The sequence below is a fragment of the Balaenoptera physalus genome, assembly GCF_965194825.1.
Source record: "Balaenoptera physalus genome assembly, chromosome: 16".
Classification (NCBI taxonomy): domain Eukaryota; kingdom Metazoa; phylum Chordata; class Mammalia; order Artiodactyla; family Balaenopteridae; genus Balaenoptera; species Balaenoptera physalus.
The window spans coordinates 42401358-42422132 of record NC_138898.1 but is presented as its reverse complement, the minus strand read 5'-3'; the positions used below and the strand labels follow the sequence as shown (position 1 = coordinate 42422132).

The following is a 20775-nucleotide window of genomic DNA, read 5'->3' as shown; positions in this document are numbered from 1 at the left end:
TCTCTGATGGTATGTTGGGCCCCAATCTTCCCATCCAGACATCTAAAAAGGCTGGTTTAATTCCAGAACCATCCCAGTAGTTGGGCAAGCACAAGCTGGTCCTCCCTGCTTTCTTCAGTCTAATAAATCTGAACTTGCATGGAGGACTCCAGTCAAGGTATCAAGACTGATTGGCTTATATATCAGTTAGCTTAGGCTGCCATCATAAACCCCATTCCCAAAGTTAGGTGGCTTAAAACAACAACCATTTATTTAATTCATGATTTTGGCAGGTCAGTAGTTGTGGCTGGGCTCAGCTGAGTAATTCTTCTGGTCTGGGCCAGGCTCAACTAATCTTGGCTGGACTTACTCACACATGTATAGTTAGCTAGAGTTTTGGCCAGGGCTGGCCCATTTATGATGGCCTCATCTGTGACAGCTAAGATGACTGGGTCTCTCTTCATGCTCTCATCCTCCAGCCAGTTGGCCCAAGCTTTTCACATGGCAATCAAAGGTTCTACAAATACAATAGCAAAAGTCTCTTGAGGCCTAGGGTTGGAACTGCTGAAATCACTTCTGCCATATTCTTTTGGCCAAAGAAGATCATGAGGCCTGCCAGCATTGAAGGAGTAGGAAAAAGAATTTCTCCTTTTAATAGGCAGAACTGCAAAGTACTGTGGCCATTTTTGCAACTTGCCACAGCTTAGCTGCATCAAAATCAACTTGGAAGAGCATGGGAGATGCAGAAGGGAGAGAGAAGGTAAAAGGATAAAGCCAATTTCTGAAAGGCTGTTGCTGCAGCTCTTCCCATGTCTAGATTCTCATCCTTCAAGTCTTACTGCCTCAGAGAGGGCTTTCTTGATCAACTCTACTTTTTTATCACTTATCCTATCATGCTGTGTTTATTTTTCTCTAGCCCCTCTCACTCCTTGTACTATACTGATCTTGACTTGTTTGCTGTCTCCCCACAATGGAATGTAAATTCTTATCTATCTTACTCACTACTGTGTGTCCTGTACTCAGATTAGTACCTTGTACATATTAGGTACTTAGTAAGTATTTACTGAATAAATGAGTAAATGAGTGAATGAATGAATGACAGCATCCTAAGAATTAGACATTTTTCCCCAGCCTAAGAACCACCACTTGAATCAGTATGCTAATGTTTTAGTCCACCAAAGAAAATTAGTAGTGTAAGGCTCTTTATAAATAAAGTGATGCCCAGTACTGCCCAGCAAATTAAACATCAGAATACCTGGAAATGACTAGCTTGCCTTTTTTCCCCCTCCTCATTGTTTGATTGAATTAATTTCTCTTATGAGTTGTCACCACAGGCAACATTTTCACCTTCCCCTCCCCACTACCAAATTCTTAATTATTGAAAAGTATTGTATAAGCAATTCTTTTTTTTTTTTTTTTTTAATTTATTTATTTTTGGCCGTGTTGGGTCTTCGTTTCTGTGCTAGGGCTTTCTCTAGTTGCGGCAAGTGGGGGCCACTCTTCATCGCGGTGCGCGGGCCTCTCACTATCGCGGCCTCTTGTTGCGGAGCACAGGCTCCAGACGCGCAGGCTCAGTAGTTGTGGCTCACGGGCCTAGTTGCTCCGCGGCATGTGGGATCTTCCCAGACCAGGGCTCGAACCTGTGTCCCCTGCATTGGCAGGCAGATTCTCAACCACTGTGCCACCAGGGAAGCCCTGTATATGCAATTCTTGATTACATTGTCTTGAATTTGTACACATACATTTTAATGTCATTTGCATTTCTAAATATATACAGGCTCAGAATGAATTGGATTAGGAAAGCTGGGTGTTCTGGTGCATATTATTAAAGTGGATAAGGCATAACTAAATTAAACCTAGCGGAGGAATAATATCAAATATGTAAAGGCAACTGCTTTGTCCACCCTGCCACGTATTAAAAAGAACAGAGCTAATACTATCCCCTTTAAGAGTGACTTACAGAACCTGTGATAAAAGAAGTTTCACAAATGTTTTTAGAACAATACATTTTCTTGGCATTTCATTCTAGAGGAAATGTTACAAACTGATTAAACTAGGGACTTTCTTAGAACCAACAAAAAATCATGTCCATTTTTTTTTTTTTAAAAAAGAGATGTGCATTCAAATAATGAAACTTCACTTAGCGTAATGCCTGAGACATATTATATTTCATCCTATCTAAGACACCATCAATTATAAGATACATTATGTTCTACTGAGAAAGAGAAAACACTGCCAATATAAATTATACGATGCCATTGATAGTAAGGAATGTCCTGATTAAAATGGGAGACGAGTCGGGGGCTGTACATCTTAGAATCAGTAAAATATGATGGTGGGTGCTCAGCAAATATTTGAAGAATGGATGGATGGATGGATCGTGTCTTAGTCTGTTTGAGCTGTTATAACAAAAATACCACAGACTGGGTGTCTTATAAACAATGAAAGTTTATTTCTCACTGTTTTGGAGGCTGGAAGTCTGAGATCAGGGTACCAGCATGATTGGGTGAGGGCCCTCTTGCAATGCAGGCTTCTCCTTGTATCCTCACATAACAGAAGGAGAAGGCTAGCTCTCTGGGGCCTCTTTCAAGGGCACTAATCCCATTCATAAGGGCTCTGCCAGTCACCTCTTAAAGACCCCACTTCCTAATACCACTACCTTGGGCATTAGATTTTCAACATATAAATTTGGGGGGAACACAAATATGCAGACCATAGCAGATGGATAGATGAATGGATGGATGGATGGATGGATGGATACTTGACTCTTTGAGAGCAAGAACTCAGGTTTGCCCATGTATAGCCATCAAAGTAGCTTGCATGGTTCTTTCACATAGTGTTTAATAAATGTTTATGCAATTGAAATAATAGCATTAAAGGCAGGTTAATGTAAAGATAAAGAAAAGAGAGCTGAGATGCCAAGTAAGCCAGGAAAGAGGAAGGGGAAATGAGAGGGAGCCTCAATTCCTTTGGTCTTTACAAGATCATTATATTGAAGGATGGGGAAAACTCCAGGATTCTTATTTGCTTCTAGGGAATAGACGATTCTCTTTTAACAGTTCAAATCTAGTTTCCCAGAATGTAACTTTTTCCCCAGAGCTCTCTATTGCCAAATATTTGAGCCCAAATTCTGAAACTGGACTTTGAAAATGATTTCATAGAATCATAATACTAGAGCTGGAAGGGACCATAAAAATTAAAATCCAGTCCCCTTGTTTTGGAGATTGACAAATTTATCTTTTTGTTCACTCACTTATTCTTTCATTCCAGAAATATTTTCTGAGTGCCTAACATACAGTAGACACTGTGCTAAGATACAGAGAATTCAACACTGGGGGAGACAAAAAATTAAGCAGACAGGTCAATGGATGCATGCCATGATAGGGAAGGACAGGGTGCCCAAAAGCACAGAGGAAGAGAACATGAATGAGGAAGCCAAAGCCTGGAGATACTATGACTTGCACAAATTATAGTTACTGACGGATATATTTGGGTCTTGGCTCAGTAGAGATATTCATAAGAAATACGATTATTTCTTATATTGATGTGTTCTGATAAATGTGATTGGTAAATCATACGTTTGGTCATACCTTTGATTTATTTACCAATATGTGATTGGTAAATCATACATTGCTACAATTTTCTCCTATCCAACTGACACCTACGTTATTCCAGACATTTTAGACAGCATTTGTTTCAAGACTACTTCATGCTCATAAATCTCCAATGGCTTAAGTCCTTAACCTGGTATTCAAGACTGTTTATAATATGGCCCCATCACATTTTTGCAAGTCCTAGCTTTTGGATGTTCTACTTCAGCTGGACCGAAGTAACTACTATTTCCTGGACACACCTTGGACACTCCCATCTCCATTCTTTCCTCATGTTATTCCCTCAGCCTATGATGCCTTCTGCACGGTGAATCATTTATCTTTTGTATGACCTTTATCATTTAAGCCCTCCTTCTTTAAACCATGAAGGCAGAGTGCCAAGGACATGGGAATTGGATTCAGGCTGCTGGCGGGTTGCCAGTACCAACTGCATGAATCTGAGTGTCACTAAATAGGCGCAGATATTAATAATACCTTCCTTACAGTGCTGTTGTGAAGACTGAGTAAGAAAAAGCTTGTAAAACACTTAACATAGAGCTGCATACAATTTCTATTATTCTAAACCCGTCTAATTCTTTTCAGTGTTCCTTTTACCTCACCTATCACTTATTGTCTTACTGCTATTTGCATCTACTCCTTTTTCTCAACAGTATTGTTAGGGAGCAAATGTAGGGATAGGGTTTTTTGTTCATCTATGAATCACCTATAATACCTGTCATACTACCATATGTATGGCAGGTTTCAACCAAGTTCTTGAAAGGATAAGTGAAGAATAGAAGAAGTGGATGGATGAGTGGATGCATGATGTGATGAGGTCCAGGATGGTAGCGTTTGTATTTACTTTATGTCCACAAGGCAGACTGACTTTAGCAACAAGGGTGTGGTTCTCAAATAAGTTGGCGATATTTCTAGGGTAAATTTACGTATAAAAGAACTACCTGCATTTCTTCCTTAAACATTCTCTTCTCTTTGGGAAGGAGTGGATCCTTGCACATCAATCTAGTCAAGGCTTTTTAAAGCGAGAAGAGTTGTGTCCTAATAAGACACTTTGGAGAGTGTCTTCATTTCTCATTCCTGGGGCTTATTTCTTTTATTTCTCCATGTGGTCTCTGAGGAGAACTGATGGAAGGTCTGGATGAGGCCTAAGGAATGAGGCAGCAAGAGACAGGTCAGCTCCCATGCGTTCTAGACTGAGCGTTTCATTTAATGTTATGACCCAGAGAGAATCAGAGGTTTTGCTGGGCCCCTTCAGTTTGATTTAGAAAGAATTGGTCTGAAGTTCACCTCTGCAGAAAGACCTGGCTCAGCAGGCAGCCAGCTGTGTCTAGTCTTACTCCCTCTGCCTCATAAACATTAGGATGCTGTATATCCAATTCTGCCAATTACACAAACTGTCTTATGCAATAAGTACATACTGACAACATACAAGTGTACTTTTTTAAAATAATGGAGTATTTAGTTCTGCAGCTGGGATTTATCTGTCCTCCACAAAGCCACATGCCTATCATGCCTTTCCAAATGTGAGAAACAAGCCCTAACATTCTAAAATTATATATATGAAATATATATATTTATCATCTCCCACTCTTCAGGTTTGTGATTGAAATAGCACTTGGAGTAGTGCTTTAAACAAAGTGGGCATTTCACAGATAGTTTTTAATGCATGTTGAATGAAATAAAATTTAGTTCAAAAGCTGTGTTGTATGATATGTTCATGACTGTCAATAATGTTGTTCCTTTTCTCTCCAGAAAGCATTATACTACTTCTTAAAGGCAGCAAAAGCTGGGAGTGCAAATGCTATGGCATTTATAGGAAAGGTACAAGCTTCATCTTGACCAATATTTTTCATTTCTTAAAACCTAAGAGCACCCGCTAATTGAACCCAGTGTAGGGTGACAGGGCTGCACACCTCTTTCATGGAAGCAGCTAAGCGGGACATTCGACCACAAACTGAGGGTAGCATTCTTGAGGTGACAGTTTGGGAAGAAGCCCCATACAATAGTGGTCTTTATCCAGGGCACCAAAAGCCATCTTGAAAGCGAATGTGTCCCAGGGCTCCTGGCTGAGTGTAGCTCGGAGCCCCTCTGTTGAGCCCTTGGCAGGTAACAGGAGATCTGGGCTAGTTGTACATCAAAGATTGGGACAGGCCTCGACCCATCGAGGTACCTCCTTCCTCCATCCCTGGAATGAGAACCAGCTCCAGACTGACCAAAACCCAGCTCCTCCCTGACTGATGGGAAGAGCTGCTGTGGAGTGTCCCTCTGGAGAAGCATCTTCTTCTCTCCTTCAAAGACCACTCACTCCCCTGTGTGCTGTCCTTGGCTCCCCGCAGCCAGTCTGCATCAGTAACCATGGGGACAAGTGTCCTGCTTCCAGAGGGCCACATGCAGTAAATTTAGATGCAAGGAAACATGAAAAAACACAGATAGGATCCTTTTTTTTTTTTTTGCCCTTGGGCAAGGGCACTCCAGAATGTATGTGATAGATTGTATCCTTAGTTTTTCCATTTATAAAAATTGAGGTCGGGCTTCCCTGGTGGCGCAGTGGTTGAGAGTCTGCCTGCCAATGCAGGGGACACGGGTTTGAGCCCTGGTCTGGGAAGATCCCACATGCCCGGAGCAACTGGGCCCGTGAGCCACAACTACTGAGCCTGCGCGTCTGGAGCCTGTGCTCCGCAACAAGAGAGGCCGCAATAGTGAGAGGCCCGCGCACCGCGATGAAGAGTGGCCCCCGCTTGCCACAACTAGAGAAAGCCCTCGCACAGAAACGAAGACCCAACACAGCCATAAATAAATTTAATAAATAAACAAATAAATAAATAAATAAAGCATGACAAATTAAGCAATGTGAATACCATCAATCTTTAAAAAAAAAAAAAAAAAAAAAAATTGAGGTGAAATTCAAGTAACATAAAATTAACCATTTTAAAGTGTACACTTCAGTGGCCTTTACTACATTCACAATGTTGTGCAACCATCACCTCTATGTAGTTCTCAAACGTTTTCATCACCCTCAAATTCCTTAGTTTTTACATCTTTTCATTTATTTTATTTTATTTTTTTGTAGATGTATTTAGAAGGGAATGTTGCAGCACCACAAAATAATGCTACCGCTTTCAAATACTTTTCTATGGCAGCTAATAAGGTATGTATTCAGCCCATTTCTGTAAACACATTAAAACACTTGCCTTTTATTACATGCAGACTGGTGCTGAAGAGTTAAGTCCAAAGCCCCATGCCAGACTAATGGGCCTGGGAGGAGTTTAGGGTCCTGGGGAAGAAAAATATAGTTGACAATAAAATATGGGGTGGGGGTAGGCAGAGACACGTCTCGCCTTCTTGGTAAATGGAAAATGGCAGTGCCTTGTGCTGTCCTAGCTGGAGGCCAGACAGAAGCTCAGCTCTCTCCTCCACCATGCAGTAGATGAGGCCATCTAGCTCAGGAAACAGGAAACAAAAATGAGGACCGAGGAAGGGAAAATTCAGTCAGTAACTGCAGTAAGTTGAGTACAAAGACAACCAAGAAATGCCCAGTTTTTTCTCCTTTGATCTTACCCAAAGGCTCTGGCTCAGGCAGCCAGGACAATATGATTGAGAACGTGAAGCTGGAGACAGAATCCCTGGTTTGAATGCCAGTCCTTCAACTTACTAGCTGTGTGACCATGGACAAGTTACTTAACCTCTCTGTGCCTCAATTTTCCTACCTATAAAATGAGAACATAGGAAAATTTGCCTCATATTGTTGTTGTCAGGATTTAATGAGTTAATAGTTATATGCCTCATATTGTAAAGTACCTAAAGCAGTGCCTGGCACATAGTAAGTGTTGTGTGTCAGCTATTATCTTTTGAAGTCTGGGGCCAGTAAGGTACAATGAAGTTCAAAGCATATCTGAGGCAGAATGGATTGGATCTGTGAGGAAATATAGAAATTGTGTAGTATGGCTCCTGCCACTGAAGTTCTTGCCTTGGTTCCTAAGCTCAGTGAGGCTGGTATCTGTCAGGTGAAATTTAGCAGACTCCCCTAAACCCCTGTAGTGCATAAAGATCGTCCTCATGGCAACACTCACCAACCTAACGCTGGAGAACAGCCTTGATAAACTTTCCAATCCTGCACAGTAGGAAGCATTTTGTTGTCTTCCACTGTCTTACAGCAACACAGGCAGTAGAGATGTGCTCAAATGGAGAATATTTTCAACTGTTCTCGGTTTTTTAAAAGCCCACACGCTGCTTCAGGAGCCTATTTATAAATGACTAGCACCTCGGAGCTGCTGCTATTGTGGTTTAAATTACTGAGAAGGCTGGTATTCGGCTCCTCTCCCTTGTAATTTATATGAAATTGTTGCTCAGCAAGACAGTCATCCAGAGTACCATTAGATTAGGATGACAAGGAGAGCAGACTGAAAAAGAGGTGGGATAATGTAACAGAGGAAGATCTCATGTAACTGGGCAAATAATGCTGATTTGTCAGTGCAAAGGAATAATGCCAGGGAGCTGAGTGTGTAAATTAACCCAGCTCCCCCAAGCTATTCAAGGGCTGTGTAACCAGTAGTGATCTGATCTACTCGTATTCTAAACCTGAGCTACCTTCCTTTATGGAGGAAATCTAAATTAAGGTCATTATTATGAATGGCATCAGGTGGACATAGCCATGTAATCCTTTACCATCTCCTGGACAGTTTATTAGATTTCTCACTTGGGGTCACTATCAAAGTAAAGAGTTTCTGCCTCCCACTCTTGCACACCCATACTCTTCTTTTACAACTTTTTTTTAAAACAGTTGCTTTTTAAATTTGTTTTTAAGTCATATCAGTACCAGGATGCAAAGCTATAGACTCTATGACTTCTTGTGTCTTACTCAGAAACATGAACAGTTATCCTGTGTGATGTTGGGCCCAAGTTGGACCATATTCTTCTGGTTTCCTCACCCACACCTCTGAACACATCAGGCCCATCCCCATCTTCACACTTCTGTCATTCCCCCCCTTCCTAGAATCCCCCATTCTGAATACCCATCCCCCAGAGCAGAGCTCAATCCTCTCTCCCTCCACAAAGCCACCCCTACTCCCTTGGCACACATCTTTTCCCTCTTCTGAACTTGCCCTGTGTTCACTCTGTGTACTCCTAGACACTTTACTGCTTCTACCCTGTGCCTTCTCTCCTACTGTCTGAAGGCCATGTCTCTTCACCTAGAGGAGGCCAACGGTCTTAGTGCCTTGTAGGGGCTCATCAAATATTTGCCAAATATGACCATCTGGTCCCTAAGTTCATGTCAGTTAACCTGAGCAAGAACATTGAGCCCTAAGGCAGAAGTTATGTATGGGGTTGCGGGGGGGGGGGGGGAGGTTGCCTGCACATATGTTTTGTTTGGCTCAGAAAGAGTTTTAAAAATTAGGAAATTTCATATCAAAATCTGGATGTCCAGCTTTTCTTGGAAAATGAGAAGAGCTGTCCACATGAGGCGGCCTTTCCACATGATGACAGCTGGCTGCAGCAGACAGCCGGGGAGGTGCTGCTGCCTCTGGACAGGGCAGGTGCTCTCCGGTTTGCCTCAGTCTCCACCACTCCCCCATCACCGGGCTTAATGTACTTCTTACATTACTTGCATGGCTCTGGAGGTATCTGAGTTGGCCACTCCTGAGCTGAACATTCTAAACAGGTACTCCGGGCCTTAAACAGTTCGTGAGTCATCCAATGAGCCCCTGGTTTCCTAAGGATTCTCTTAGAGAAAGAAAGAAATTTGTCCCTAGTATTCTAACCTTTCTCCTCCTTCTCCCTTCCTCTTTCCTTCCTCTTATTTCCCTTCCTCCCATTTTTTCTCAACATCTAAATGAAGATAGTTAAAAGGAGACAGACTCACTAGACTTTGCCACATGGATCACACCAGGCCTTACTATCCCCAGAGCAGTCTATCCTAAAACTCCTGGAACCACAGGTAGATGTAGTCAGGGGAGAAGAGGGAAGAGGATAGTAGACATACACCAGCTGTTTTAAATACAGGTGGACCGTCCTCAAGAATTCTTACAATAGCTGGCCCTTTGACATGCATAGGCTCAAAGTTTGGAGTCTTGAAATAGATGTTGAACTATGCCTTCTCTATTTATGTGCTATTCCTGTATCACCGAGGAATATTCTGGCTGCATCAGCAATAATTACATTTCAATTATTAAATTATTAAAACTAATTACAAATAAATATATTTAAGTGGTAAAAAGAAATTTGGAGAGTTTTCTATCAGAACTTAAGTACCTGAGGAAATACTATAAACCTTACAAGCAGTAACAGTGCTTTACCATCCATAACAGCTAGATTGAAATTCATAGTCTCCAAATGTTATTTGGCCGTTTATGTCAACCTCCTTTGACCAAAGCAGGTAACAAGTGTCTAGATAGACTTCTCCCTTCTGAAAAACTCCTACACATGCTTTAAGACCCAGCTCAAATGTCAACACCTCCGACAACTCAATCTGCTCAGTCCCTAGTCTCACCCACCGTCACCTAGCCTCCCTCTTCTAGGTGCCCACAACACTCTTTATCTGTTTCTACTATAGGACTTGCCACATTTGACATGATTAAGAGGTCCTACCTAGTGGCTCAGAGCCCAGGAGCCTGTAAGGCAGGGATCATGGTTTATTGATCTTTTGACTTTCACCTCCTACCCAATGCCTGTGACGGAGTCACACACAAAGCAAGCACTAAATAAATGCTGAATGAAAGATTGGAGGAAAGATTTGACTTTCATCTCCCTCTTTTCTAGTCAGAGGTGGGTTATGAAAGTGTGAAAGGAGAAACTAGAGAGGGTCAGAATAACACCAACTGCCTAATTCACCTGCCTTATTTCATCTCCTACCGGCTGCATTTCAAATATTGTGAATGATTTTGCAATACTTTTCCGTATGGTGAATTCTTCTGGGACTTTACTTGGATTTTTAAACCTGTTCCAGGGCAATGCCATTGGTCTTCATGGGCTCGGTCTTCTTTACTTTTATGGGAAAGGAGTTCCTGTGGTAAGTTAAATAATTTTCTTATCTTTTTCAACATTTCTAGCAATTTATTAGGGTGAAATTCATGATCACTGATTAATCTAAAGGAATTAGTCTCTATTACGCGGTTTGCCAAGGTATCATATCTGGTAATAGAGAAAATAATTCGGTGAAATATTTGCCAAAGAGACATAGAACAAGCTTGTGACAAGAATAACAACCCTAATTATATCTTAGAATCATAGAGTCTAAGTAACCTTAGAAATCATCTAAACCACGAGGATTTTTTTTTCGTAGAGAAATTTATCTTCTTACTTTAACTTCTGTCTTTTGAGTGACCTTCCCCCAATATCTAACAAAACCTACTGTCAATGTAGGAAAAGACATAATTTACAATGAAAATAAGATAATTATTTCTTAATAGAATCTAATATAATAATGAAATAAAATGTATAATACTTCTGATACTACTTTAATTAGCCTAAATCACATAGGGCACTAACTATGCTCTTAAAAATAGTGGAAGGCAATTGTTACCATGGAGTTATGCATGTACCTTTGAGTAACAAAGTGTAATTATCTTGCAGAATTATGCAGAAGCACTTAAATACTTTCAGAAAGCTGCAGAGAAGGGATGGCCAGACGCACAGTTTCAGTTAGGCTTCATGTACTACTGTAAGTGCTATACATATGGCTGCTTTACTTAGAATGATAAATGCAAAGTCTGCTCCTTTTTTAAGACAAATCAAAGGGTTGGTGTAAGTCGTTTAGATAGAACATTCAGGCAGCAATTGGAGGAGGAATTTGAAGAAGACAGGAGGAAAAGGACATTTGGGGGAGAAGGCAATGAGGTGCAATCAGAAAGCTCACCTTTGAAAATTTTAAGTTTGAAGTGCCTTGTGACACCCAGCGCACAACCCAGAAGCAAGTATGAAACTCACAAGAAAGGTAAAACTTGGAGAGAAAGATTTGGGGGGACATCAACATACAGGCATCAGTAAGAGTAACTGAGGTTGCAGAGGGAAAGGAGACAGAGTGTGAGAGGAAGGAGAGTGGGCCATGGTGAGAAATCTGGTGATCCTTGGTGCCATATTGAAAAGATGGGCAGAGAAAGAGTGGTCACAAGAAGACTGAAAAAGCATGGCCATTTGATTTGGAATTATAGTATTATCTGGCCCAAGATAGGTGGTGCTCCTTATTTTGGGCCAGATAATACTATAATTCCAAATCCAATAACACAGTCCAATGGCATCAGCTCAATGGTTGCAATATATGCCATTGTTTAATCTATAGTCCTCATTTATCTTTGATCAAGATAAAAAATGATGTAACTATCCTTATTAAATTGATTAATACTTTGCATCACAATTATGGCTAGGACTAATACTGTAGCACTATTCCCAGAAAAATGATTCCATAAAAACATCCGAGTTTCAGATCAAAGTGAAGTGTTAATTCTCAGGTGGTACTAAGGGTTAAGAATCTTATTCCAAAACAGTGGTTCATATACATTTTGGTTCTTATTCATACCTTTGTGAATCTGATGAAATATAAACCTTCCCCTTCAGATATGTGCGTAAGGACACGTGCACATACCCCCCCACCCCTCAACAAATGTTGGATACATTTCAGAAACTTACATTCCCTGAAGCCTATCCATGAATTCCAGGTAAAGAATCCCTTCTCTGAATATTTTCTCAGCTTCAGAAAGATTTGAGAATAATCACAATAGTTTGGTCTTAAAATAACCAAAAAGTTGTCCAGGGGCAATGATTCGATGCTCTATTCCTGAGTGGGTTTTCTTTTATTTTTGAGAAATTTATTTTCTCCAAATTGGCTCACATCTATTAAAAGAATATCTAAGATGTATACAGCATTGTTTGATTTTCAGAGCACTGGCATATGATGCCATATGACTTACCTTGGGGCTTTTGCATACTATACATCAGTTGAATTACATTTTAAACTCATGCGACCTTCTCAACAATTCTAGAAGTTTTCAACCTCATTAATGGATAGGAACCTCAAATACAGAGATATCCATGATGAGTTGGCTAGTCAGCATGAGATTGAAAAAGAGACTCAGAATGCTTGCTCTGGTACCAGTCCCTTTTCTTTTTTTTCTTTTTTTTTTTGCTTAAAGTACACAATTCAATGGTTTTTAGTATATTCACAGACTTGTGCAACCAACACCAGAACCAATTTTAGAACATTTTCATCAGCACAAGAGATAATCCCGCCCCCCCATAAGCAGTCATTCCTCATTCCTGTCACCCCAGTCCCTGGTCACCACTGCTCTGCTTTCTGTCTCCATGGATTTACCTCTTTGGGTCATTTCATAGAAATGGAATCATTCAATATGTGGCCTGTCGTGTCTGGCTTCTTTCAGTGAGACCATGCTTTCAAGGTTCAGCCATGCTGTAGTGTGTGTCAGTATTTCATTCCTTTTTTTTTTTTTTTTTTTTTTAGTATTAGTTGTTTTGTTTGTTTGTTTGTTTGTACTGCAGGTTCTTATCAGTCATCAATTTTATACACATCAGTGTATACATGTCAATCCCAATCGCCCAATTCAGCACACCACCATCCCCACCCCACCGCGTTTTCCCCCCTTGTTGTCCATACGTTTGTTCTCTACGTCTGTGTCTCAACTTCTGCCCTGCAAACCAGTTCATCTACCAGTCCCTTTTCTTTGGGCTATGTTGCCAACCAATATTTTAAATAAATAAATAGCAACAACAATAATAAAATAGTTATTATTTGCTGAGCAGTTCTAAGCATTGAGCTAAAAATTGCTAAAAAAACCATGAATTTCAAACCAGAATTTTAAATGTGGATTTACACTGAATGATGATCTTTAGCAAACAATGTGAACCTATTCTTCATCATCTGGTGATTGTCCTAACACTGAGTATTGCTACTCCATTTTAGTGTTCAAGCTTGCATTAATGCCTGCCATTGTGAAAGCCAAATAATTCCATGGCATCCCACAGCAAGAGAGGTTTCTGGCAGTTCAAATACAAAAATGTAATGAGAGATGTGTGTTCACAGGGCACATAGTGGTTTGAGAAATCTGCTCAATAAATGCTTGTTGTTGATTGAATACTTAGTTTCGAAAATAATATTTAACTTTTCTTCCAGAATACCAACTTAGCAGGAAATGTTACCATAAGTATAAAGAAATCGTTTCCACTCCCAGAAATAAATGGATTAAATTCCCATTTAATGCAGATTTTAATTCCCTAAAAATACTAACCTTAGTGCTAATCTTTAGCAATTAATTAAAATTGGCATGTAAGAATTTCTTGCTGGAAGAATTTTGATAAATTATGAGACTAACCTGAGCTACCATACAAATCCTTGGAGTTTTAAATTTCATTTTGTACAGCATATTTATGCGAGTAAACCTTTTTTTGCATTGGAAACACTGAAGCCAAAATGCTGAAAATTATGGAGGCTGACATGAAGCCTCATCGTACTAATATTAAATTCAACATCAGTGATTTATTGTCACAAACAACATTATCTGTCATGGTAAACAAATGCTGTTAACTTATACTATGGTTTTATTTGATTTGTGTGTCCATTTTGATTTTTAAATATTTATTGTTGAATAAGGCCTGCAAGTGTGAACAACTTATTTCTAAATATAGGTTTATATGTTTGAATAATATTATAATAAAATTTTAAATAAAAAAAAAAAGCATGGTCAGAGGAATGGGGTGAGGAGGAGGTGACCTTAAGTAGGACAAGGGATAGAACTTTCAAGAAAGAGTAAATGAATGAGCACCCCTTTGAAATTCAGTGAAAGGCCTAGTTCTCACTTTTCAAAAAAAAAAAAAAAAAAGTAAGAAAGGGCCAAGCATCTGGGGAACTTGTCGATAAGGAGGATTTTGTGAGGTCATTGAACTGGCTGGGATGGAAGCCAGATACAGTGGGTTGAGGTGTAAATGGAAGGTGAGGAAGTAGATGAGTAAAAATATTCTTGGAAGTAGTGTGCCTTTAAATGGAGAGAAAGGGGATATTAGCACGAGGGGGACCGAGAATCAAGAGGGAGTTGTTTTTAAGGTGATGAGAGACCTGAGTATAATTTTTGGCAGAAAAAAGAGAGCCAGCCAGTGGAGGTGGTTAATGTGTCTTGGGGGAAGATGAGATAACTGATGAAGAGGTTCTGGGAATATTTAGGTGGCATTTCTGATCTAATCTGACCAGTGGCAAATCTGAAAGTATCTGATCAGGTCCAGGTAGGTGGGGGTCTCATTAGCTTTGATGAAGAGGAAGGATTTCTCACCCTCAAAGACCGGAGAGACGGTGGAATAGATGGTGCAGTTGTAAATCTGGGGAGAGAGGCAAGTGAGGAAAGATAATGTGAGGGTTCCCTCCATGAGCTCAGAGGTACAAAGTCATCTTCTGAGAGCGAAGGTAGAGTGGTTGGGGTAGGTGGTCTCAGAAAGCCATGAAGGTTTGTAATCATCTTTGTGGGGACTGAGAGAGAGAGAGAGTGGCCAAGACACGTGTCAGGAGATCTGAGCACATCTGAGTAACCCTGCTGAGTCCTTGCTGTCAGGTGGAGCAAGGGCAGCAGCAGACTGCATCATCAAGAAGACAGGTCTGGCCAAGAGGTCACCTGGCATTTTCCATGATAGCCCAGGTGGAGGGCCTCTTCTCTACGGTCTTGGGAGGTCGCCTAAGATAGCCTTGTTCTTCTAGTTTATTCCAAGTCCCAGACCCAGGGTCTATCAGATTCCTCAAGCATCTAGAATAAGAGTAATAGTTATGACTAATGTTTAAGTCTTTACATGTATTTACTCATTTAGTCCTCTCAACACATCTAGGGGGTAGCCCACCATTTCTAGATGAGCAAACTGAGCCATATCAAGGTCAAACATCTTACACAAGATCACACACTTGGTGGAGCTGGGACTCAAACCCAAGTGACCTGCCTCCAGAGCCTTTGCTCTTAGCAGCAACATGGCACTGCTTCTAAAGGCTAAGAAATGTTAGAGCTGGAAGGCAGTTTCAGAACCACCTAGTGAAAGCCCTTCCTTTTGCAAATGAAGTGCCTATGGGTGCCCAGGTCACAAAGGGAGTAATGGGAGAGCCAGGACAAGAATCCCAGCTGCTGGGAGTAGCTGATTCTCCATCCTAGCTCCAAATGCCTCTCCTTGCTCCAAGCAATGAGCTGAGTCTGAGCTGGGCCTCCTGGAGCTTGGATTTACCTGCTCCAAACTCCATAGTTATGGCTGAGAGGAGCTATATTGGTCTCCTGGTGTGGAAGGATGACAGGGATGGTGACACACATCATGGAGGGCCTTCTGGTCCTCAGAGACTACCACTTGGTCTTCTTTTCATTAATTGCAGTTATACCATATTGAGGAGATGTTTTCATGAGACTAAACAGTCCATCTCCTTCAGTTTTCTGAATGGGTCAAGAACATACATTTCCATATTCTTACTTATAATCTAACTCAACCTTTTTTTTCCCCAAATAGTGGATCTAGAGTAGCTTGACTTTTGGTTGGCTTTTCTCATCCTATTTAAAATAGCAGGAATCACTATGAGCATTACATCCATAGATTATAATGTAAAAAATAATGTAAATAAGGGGTGGCTCAAAATAATTTTAATTTTCAGCTGGCTCTGGAGTACGGAAGGATTATAAACTTGCCTTCAAATATTTTTACTTGGCATCTCAGAGTGGGCAGCCCCTCGCCATTTATTACCTGGCCAAGATGTATGCCACAGGAACAGGAGTGTTAAGATCGTGCAGAACCGCTGTGGAGGTAAATCACGGGCTATTTCTAAAGCACTTTTCATTTATCACAGAAAGGAGGTGATACTGTCCTTAGATTGTTGGTGTCTTTGATTTTATAGATATTATCTTGTTTCTTCCAGCGGACAATGTGAACACTGACATTTGCCAGGGAGGAAAAGCAGTGATGTAACTCAGACTGGAAAGGGAGGAAGAGAAATGATCCCTCCTGTCTTGCATCTGGCTTTTCATCAAGTTCAGAGCTCGCCTCAGAATTCAGTTATGGAGCTCTGTTTCAGCTTTCAATCAAATCTCCAGGGCAATTTGGCACTTCTAGTAGGATTGGGAGTTGCGACTTGGGACATGAAAGGCTTGATTTAGCTTAGAAAATGTAGCCCACTTCTTCCCAGAAAGCCAGGTCCTTAGGTTTTTCTGATGATTTGGATGACAACTGAGAAAGTGAATTTTTTCAGCATGGGATAGTGATGCAGTTTTCAAAAGAATGCTTTTAGGACCTTAATGTCCTTCATTGATTTATTAAACACTTCCCCTGCACCAATATAAATACCTTCATGTTGCAATCTGGCCCCTCTGAAATTCGTTTCAAAACCTGCCAGCTAATAATCTATCTTTAGATTTGCTACTTTGCCAACTTCCTAATGAATTATGTATGGTTAACCTCTTTTGGTTACATAAGGGCTATTCAACTAAGTTGCCGGTTGTCCCCACAGAGCTCTGCACACCTCCCTCACGGTTATGTCACCTACACCCTCAGGCACTGTCTTCCCTTCATTCTGTCTTCTCCACATCAGCTGCAGCCTTATAACTCACCCTCGCAGGGCAGCAGCGTCCAGAAAATCCCTTTTATTAAAAAACAGAAGTCGATACATTCTGTTGTCCTGCCAAATAGCCCCCAAGTCAGAGAAGTTCATTTACACATATTTAAAACAAGCCTCAGGAAGTGTAAGCTCAAGACAAAAAAAAATACACACCTGTAATCTTCGTGCCTATGAAAGCTATTAACTCCTCACCCTAAATAATTTTCAAAAGCCATGCTTTAGACCTAAAATCCTTGCCTGACCAGCCAGCAGGAACTGAAGACTGAGGTTATTTATCGTTTACCTGGAATGAAGTGTATTGGCTAACTAGTCTGCTTGATTTCTCTTTGTATATACAGCTTTATAAAGGTGTCTGTGAACTAGGCCACTGGACTGAGAAATTCCTGACAGCATACTTTGCCTATAAGAATGGTGATATAGATTCTTCTCTTGTTCAATATGCACTCCTTGCAGAAATGGGTTATGAAGTAGCTCAAAGCAATTCAGCATTCATTTTGGAATCTAGTAAGATAAGTTAAAATTCTCTGCAATTCCCCAATCATGCATATGCATATATGACTTTACTGTAGGGGTATTTTAAGCCTTCCTAATGGAATGTCTCCTTTTTTATTTTTTTAGAAAAAGCTAAAATCCTTGAAAAAGAGAAGATGTATCCAATGGCACTTCTCCTATGGAATCGAGCTGCCATTCAAGGTACAGAACTTAGATAAAAATGAGCACTACTTGGCCCCTGTCCGCTATTATTCATCTGATTTGCTCCAGCTGAGTTCTTGGGCACATAGGCAGAAAGGTGCAGGATATCTAGCAGGTGGTATTTCAAACTGATGTTAGGGTCAGTCTTTGGTTAGAGGTCATTTCCAGGAACTTCTTTTGTTATTCTCAAGGTCTCCAGTTTAGCAAACCATAGGAATTTTTCTATGGCTCTGTCTCCATGGCACCAGAACGGTTGTTTGAAACATGGCAGTTTTACTCAAGAAATCAGTTTTCTTGGTCTGGCTTCAGTCACTCATTTGCTGAGTTTTTCTGAACTTATCAGAGATATGACCTATGTTTCAATGAGTTTATATAGGTTACATTACTTATGGCTCCAAGACTTGTTTGATTTTTCTTTTAGAATATCACATTGAGGATTACCACAAGCTTCAGATCTTTATTATAACCATTAGCATGGTAGCATCAGGGAAAAAAAAGAAGAATTAATTAGCAAGATCCTCCCCCCGCCGTAGGGAGCGCTGGTGGGAAAGCAGTGGCAGGTGGCATTTGCATCACTATGTCTCATTCCATTCTTTCCCTAAATTATATTACTAATAGCAGAGAGATTCTGCAAAGCTGTCACTATTGGCATTTGGATATGTGAGGTGCTCTCTTACGGTAAGAGAGCAATTTTACTTCCAATTAAGTTTCTTAAAATCGTCTCAGGCTAAGGCCGAATCATCCCTTTTCTACAAGAATTGAATGGGATAAAAACAATTCTCAGCTGATGCTAATATGAGGCAGAAGAAAAAGTCACAGTGGTGCCTTCTCAGGTCCAGCCGAGCTGGTACTGCAGCAGCAAGCCATCTGTGTGATTTTAGTGAGAAATTCCCTAAAAAAAGAAAAGTCTGTTTTCTAAAATGTTTGGAGTAAGGAAGCAACACCAGCAGCCCCTCAGCTATGGCAAATCAGCTCAATTGTAACAAATACAGGTTAATTCCAAGCCAGGAAATGCTATGGAAATTGCACTAAGGAAAAGAGACATTGAAAATGAGAGGACAATAATATTAAACAGAATTCACCAATATAAAAATGTCAGACCACTAAAAATAATTGTGTGTCACCAGAGAGGTCAGGCATGATTGTCCCCAAAGATGTGGTTTCTGAATGGCTGTCTTGAGCTTAGGAAATCTAGTAATGGAAGTTAGGTTTCCAATCAGTCATTGGCGATGTTTCTTTCAGGAGTGTGAGGAGGGTGCTGAACCATAAGGACTCAGTCACCAGCCTGTGACTGTGAAATTGGAGGGGAAATCCCTCCCACTGTCTAGTGACCCCTGGGAGCCTGTCAGGATTGCCACATGCCGCCCCGCCCCCCCTCCACCCCCCCCCCCCCCGCCCGTCAGTCCCCTAATTAGGGTGGAGCTGAATCCTCTGGAGAATCTGCTTGTTCACAACCTTTCATTCTTAGAGACCTCAGGGGTCCTGCTTATTGCTTGCAAAGCTTGAAAATGCAGAGTCCTGTTCTTTTGTGGCTATGGTGCAGAAGGAATCTTGGGGTCAAAGGAAGATAGCTTTGGGCAAAATTAGAGATGGAGTGGGTTTCTCTTTAGAGCTCGAGGGGTCTCTTGCCTCTCCAGGCCCCTCTGAGCCCCTCTCCTGGGCATCATTTCTGTGAGGTCTTGCCCCTAGCTACCTGTACATTTTGAAGCACCTGAGAAGCAAACCCTGACAACTAATATCTTTGGCAGCTTAAGAAGTTTACGACGTTACTTCTACTCCAAGAAAACTAAAGACGGCTCATGGTATTACATTTTAGTATAGGGTTCCAGAAGATTAAAAGAACTTCAGAACCCAAAGGAATCAATTCCAAAAAATTTTAGGCTTTGCATTAGGCCAAATGGGAAGAAAAACTTGGAAGGAGTCCTATAGCCCTTAATGATACACATCAGACCATACAATACAGTGTACTTTCCCCTTTTCCAAGCAAGCCTAGACTGTGCCAGCGGGGTTGGCCACAGCTGAAGTGGATGTCCTACATGAGCATTCCTTCATCTTTTCAATCAACATAGCCCTAGTGAGTGGAAACATGGGCCCCAAAGAGACCCTTAGAGGTCATCCCTAAGTGGCCTTCAAAAGACTGAAATCTCATATCTTAAAAAGTCATGTGAATTTTTTTCTACTCCTGAATATTTTCATGTTTGTTGGAAACTAAGATTGTAAAATACTTAACATCTGGGGAAAGCACTTTCTAAAAAGTTTCCTACCCTGTCTATCCATTCATTCCATAAATATTCATCAAGTACCATTCCCATCCTGGTAATATATCAGTGATCAAGAGCTTCAAAATTCTCTCTCATGACAGAAAGAGAGAAAATAAACTAGTAAACAAATAAGATAACAGTGATATGTGCTGTGAGGAAATAAAACATGGAGATGGGATGGATAACTACTGAGATGTAGTCTGACAAGGTAGTCAGAGAAGGCTCTAGAAGGGAAGCGAAGTTTACACTGAGACCAGAATGATGAGTCAGAGGAACTGCAAACATGCCAGGCAGAGGGGCTTGAAGAATCTTACTGCAGAGATTCCCGAGGCAAGAATGAGCTCGGTGTACTGAAGGAATATTAAGAAGGCCAGAGCATCCCGAGAAAGTGACATGTGGTAAGCCCAGCCAGGGAGGCAGAAGACAGATAAGGCACAACTTGTAGGTCAGGTAAGGAATCTGGATGTTATTCCAAGGGCAAAGTGAAACGCTTGGGGGTTTTAACACAGGGAATAACGTGATTTGATTTTACATTTGAAAAAGATCATCTTGGCTGTTGTGTGGAGAGCAGATCAGAAAGTGTAGCTAAAAGCACATTTTGGAGGCTGCTGTAGTATTCCAGGCTTAGACTAGATGGTAAAGGAGCTGGAGAGAAACAGGTGTG

The 20775-nt window shown here is 40.9% G+C and overlaps 1 protein-coding gene across 3 annotated transcripts in view; it reads left to right on the top strand.

Annotated features, from left to right (window-relative positions):
- Window positions 1-20775, top strand: part of SEL1L2 (SEL1L2 adaptor subunit of SYVN1 ubiquitin ligase) — a 122005-nt gene that overhangs the window by 89721 nt on the left and 11509 nt on the right. For 2 of the 3 annotated variants that reach the window (XM_082428608.1, XM_082428607.1), the window contains 7 exons: window positions 5340-5408; window positions 6658-6735; window positions 10531-10593; window positions 11157-11244; window positions 16201-16349; window positions 17496-17661; window positions 17776-17850. In XM_082428608.1, coding sequence (XP_082284734.1) covers window positions 5340-5408; window positions 6658-6735; window positions 10531-10593; window positions 11157-11244; window positions 16201-16349; window positions 17496-17661; window positions 17776-17850 — 688 coding nt within the window. The remainder of the gene's footprint in view (window positions 1-5339; window positions 5409-6657; window positions 6736-10530; window positions 10594-11156; window positions 11245-16200; window positions 16350-17495; window positions 17662-17775; window positions 17851-20775) is intronic. The other variant, XM_082428609.1, reaches the window with a different exon arrangement.